Source organism: Brassica oleracea, unplaced genomic scaffold (genome assembly GCF_000695525.1).
Source record: "Brassica oleracea var. oleracea cultivar TO1000 unplaced genomic scaffold, BOL UnpScaffold01294, whole genome shotgun sequence".
Taxonomy (NCBI): Eukaryota; Viridiplantae; Streptophyta; class Magnoliopsida; order Brassicales; family Brassicaceae; genus Brassica; species Brassica oleracea.
This window is the reverse complement of record NW_013617840.1, coordinates 3,637-7,262: the sequence shown is the minus strand read 5'-3', so window position 1 is coordinate 7,262 and position 3,626 is coordinate 3,637. Positions and strand designations below refer to the sequence as shown.

Below are 3,626 nucleotides of genomic sequence, written 5' to 3'. Positions count from 1 at the left end.
TGTGATAAGAATTGTTTAAACTACTTTTTTTCGCTACATGTTTTATAAGTATCATAGAACTTCCCTTTGTCAAAAAATTATATCATAAGTTACAAAAAAATATATATCATTCATGGAACTTGACTTAAAAACAATATCTCATTAACAGCGTACAATATATAGTATAGGGGTTTTATATAATGTAATATTTTTATTTCAAGATACATAAAGAAAACACCGTGTAACGTTTTTTACAACGGAATCAGTGAGTACATCATCTGGACCTGTGGCAATTTCTCCCTCTCACAGAAGAAAAGAAGAGATTGCATTGTTTTTTTTTTCAAAGATTTGTTTTCTTCTTATGGCAAATATTGCAAGTATTATATAATTCTTAAGGCGAGTTTCAACCAAAATATCCAAGTATTACACTTTTCTCGTACTAATCTTGTTTTATTATTAACTCCAACGTGCAATAAAGTTTTGTTGAAAATAACTCATAAAAGTCTTACCGTTTGTGTAAATATAGGCGTAGAAGTCATGGTGATAGATAGAGGAAGACGTCTCTATGACCACCCTTCAATCATAAAACAAAATGTGCTACAAATTCAAAAGCAAAGTCCCGAACTCGCCTAACTCCATTTCTCATTTGACTTTGCTTGAAATGTAAATAGTCATATGTTATTTAGCTACATTAAATTTTTGAAATTTTTTTTTTTACAAAAGCATACTCAGTTAATTCCGTTGCAAATTAGTTTTAAGTACAACGTTATGTTTTACCGAGTAGTTACTGAATGTTATCTAGTTTCAAGAAAACAATTAAATTTCTTTATAGAAAACTTGTGTATCTATTTATTGAAAAAACAACTTTGTGTTTATTTATATTTCGAATAAAGTAGTACAAAGGAAAATACTATATACCATTCTCAGTTAGTCAGTTTCACATTTTTCCATATATAAACATGGAATTATTAACGTAGAAAAAAACTTAAAACCCCCTCAATTGTATCCTTCGCATAATTAAACACATCAAACTCTTTTGAGATAGAATTGTAAAATATTTAATGTTTTCCGTCATTTTTTCATGCACAAGGGAGTACTACTACTACGGTACTACCTGTGAGTGTCCATCCACAATATTCCGGTTAAAAAGCCATATACTTTTTACTGGTGACTGATACTAAGACCACCTCCATCCATGTCTCTTAAAGGGGGTTCTCTTGCTTTTGGACCAAAAAAATAAATCAAAAATGCTAATAAACAAGAGAACCGGTGATAGAAATGAGACTTTAAGAATCAGTAAGAACCTGGTACGTGTCAGCCTGGTATTGGACCGAGCATTTATGTCGTCTCCCTCTTCGTGGGGGAAGAAATCCGAAAATCATTATTTCTCCTCCTCCTCCAATCGATCATGCAATCTTCTATCTCTGGCGATTTTGATCCAAAAAATTATTTATGTCGTCTCCTCCTCGTCGGTGTTACAATCCGTCGGGCGATTTTGATCCAATCTCGATCACTCATCTTCTCTCTCTGGATTCAACATCATCGATTATGTTTTTCGCCGAAGAGCCTCAAAAGAAGAATAAAAGATAGAGAAATGGAAGAAGTCGAAGATGGATTGAAAGACGAAGCTGATGATCTTATCTTTTTTTTCTTCGACCCATAAGTGAAGAAAGCTCTCACCTTTTTTTCTTTTTTGATTTTGTTTATGGTATTGCTTAGAAGCTGAGTTTGTTGTGTATGGAATGGATCTATCAAAGGAATGTTGTTTATCAGTGTTTAGACTTGTATTGATGTTGCATGCATCAACGATTTTTGAAAGATTTGTTCTTGACCAGTGGTGGTTAAGTAAGCTTGATTAGTTGATTACTTCTTCTCTTATGTGTTGCTTTGATTCGTTGTTACTAGATTTCTCAATTACATAAGCTCTTATTAATAATATCAATCATTTTTTTCAAGGAAAGAGATCGAACGAGGAGATGAAGAAGACGATCATAGGTTTAGAAGTCTACACAGGAGCCATTGATAACTTTGGTTTTGAGGATTACTTGAATTTATTACCCTTTACTCCTATTGCAGTTTTCTAAGTATGTTACATTCACTTCTCTAGATCAGTGGGCACCAGTTTGATTGTATATCAGTACTGCACTAGCAGATAAATTCATACTTTGAGACTTCATTAATGCTCACAAGAAGCAAAAGATTCTTTTATTTTTTTCAAGGCATTTGTTCTTCTCCTTTAACTAATTTTTTGTGTTGTGGTTTCAGCAATTGATAGCGAGAAGGTGTTCTCGTGGAGACGTTTCTATCCTCTCATCACTTGTGATACTAGTCAGAGCCACAATAGAAGGTAATTTGTCTGTAACTTTCTTTAGAGTCAACGGTTTATTCCATTTGTCTTTAACTTTCTTTGTTGGTTGTTTAAGGGGTTGGTGATCCGCGGATTCTTTTCATTCATTACGGACTCAGCATCAACAAGGCATCCCTCTTTCACTGCAGTTTGCAAAAGGTAAATAGACTTCTCTTTTAATGCTTTGTTAGATATTGATTAGGTTGGGAATTAAATGGAGTTAAGTATAATGGTATCTGTTAGTTGTGATGATGTGATTTGCATTTAGTTGTCGTGATTGTTTTAGTATTAGGTAAAAACATTCATTGCCATTTACACATAAATTAAGTTACTTCAACAACTAAAATGTTAAAGTTGCTTTAAAATCTGAACAATAGGCTTAAACTTCTCACACGTTTAAACAACTCAATTCCTGCTTCTTTCCTATTTTCTACCCCTTTTCTATTTCCTGCGAATCCATAAACACTTCTATGGATTCATATTCTCAATCTTCTAGCTTTCTAGACCTCTTAAACAATCAACAACAAAACACTCAGCCTAGTTTACAACTCTCTCCCGCGAATGTCTCTTTTGATGGTACACAATGGGCTGAAGATGCAACCTTGGAAGCTCACATCGTGGAAGACCGCAAAGAGAGGCGGAAGTGGACACCAACAGAGGACATGGTGCTCATCAGTGCTTGGTTGAACACTTCAAAAGATCCGGTTGTGAGTAATGAGCAAAAAGCAATTGCGTTTTGGAAACGAATTGCAGCTTACGTTGCAGCAAGTCCAAAACTTTCTGGAATGCAAAAGAGAGAGCCAACTCACTGCAAACAAAGGTGGGGCAAGATTAATGAAGGCGTCTGTAAGTTTGTTGGGTGTTATGAGGCTGCAACAAAAGAGAAATCAAGCGGCCAGAATGATAGTGATGTCATGAAAATGGCTCATGTGATTTTCTTCAATGATTATAAGGTGAAGTTCACACTTGAGCATGCATGGTTGGAGCTTCGCCATGAGCAGAAATGGTGTGGAGCATCTACTACTAAAGATAAATTGATCAAAGTGATGTCTTGTTGTATCTCGTGAGTATATGGGCCATGTAATGAGTTAGTAGACTACTTGTATGATATGTTTTCTTTATAAATCAACACAACAACACGAGAGAGAGAGTCGACCAAATTGTTTCATCTCCTTCTTGTTTTCTTTATAACTTGTACCGAGCAAACAAAACAACAACAAGGCTCGATTGTTTCTTCTCCTTATTTTTTTTCACATCTCTTTAAAATTTATTCTTCACATTTCTTTCTTAAATGACGGAT

The 3,626-nt window shown here is 34.5% G+C and overlaps 1 protein-coding gene across 1 annotated transcript; it reads left to right on the top strand.

Moving 5' to 3' along the window:
• Positions 1-2,796: 2,796 nt before the first annotated feature.
• On the top strand, positions 2,797-3,393 carry LOC106321188 (glutathione S-transferase T3-like). Its single transcript, XM_013759501.1, has one exon. The coding sequence runs from the start codon at positions 2,797-2,799 to the stop codon at positions 3,391-3,393; it is 597 nt and encodes a 198-aa protein (XP_013614955.1).
• Positions 3,394-3,626: the final 233 nt, after the last annotated feature.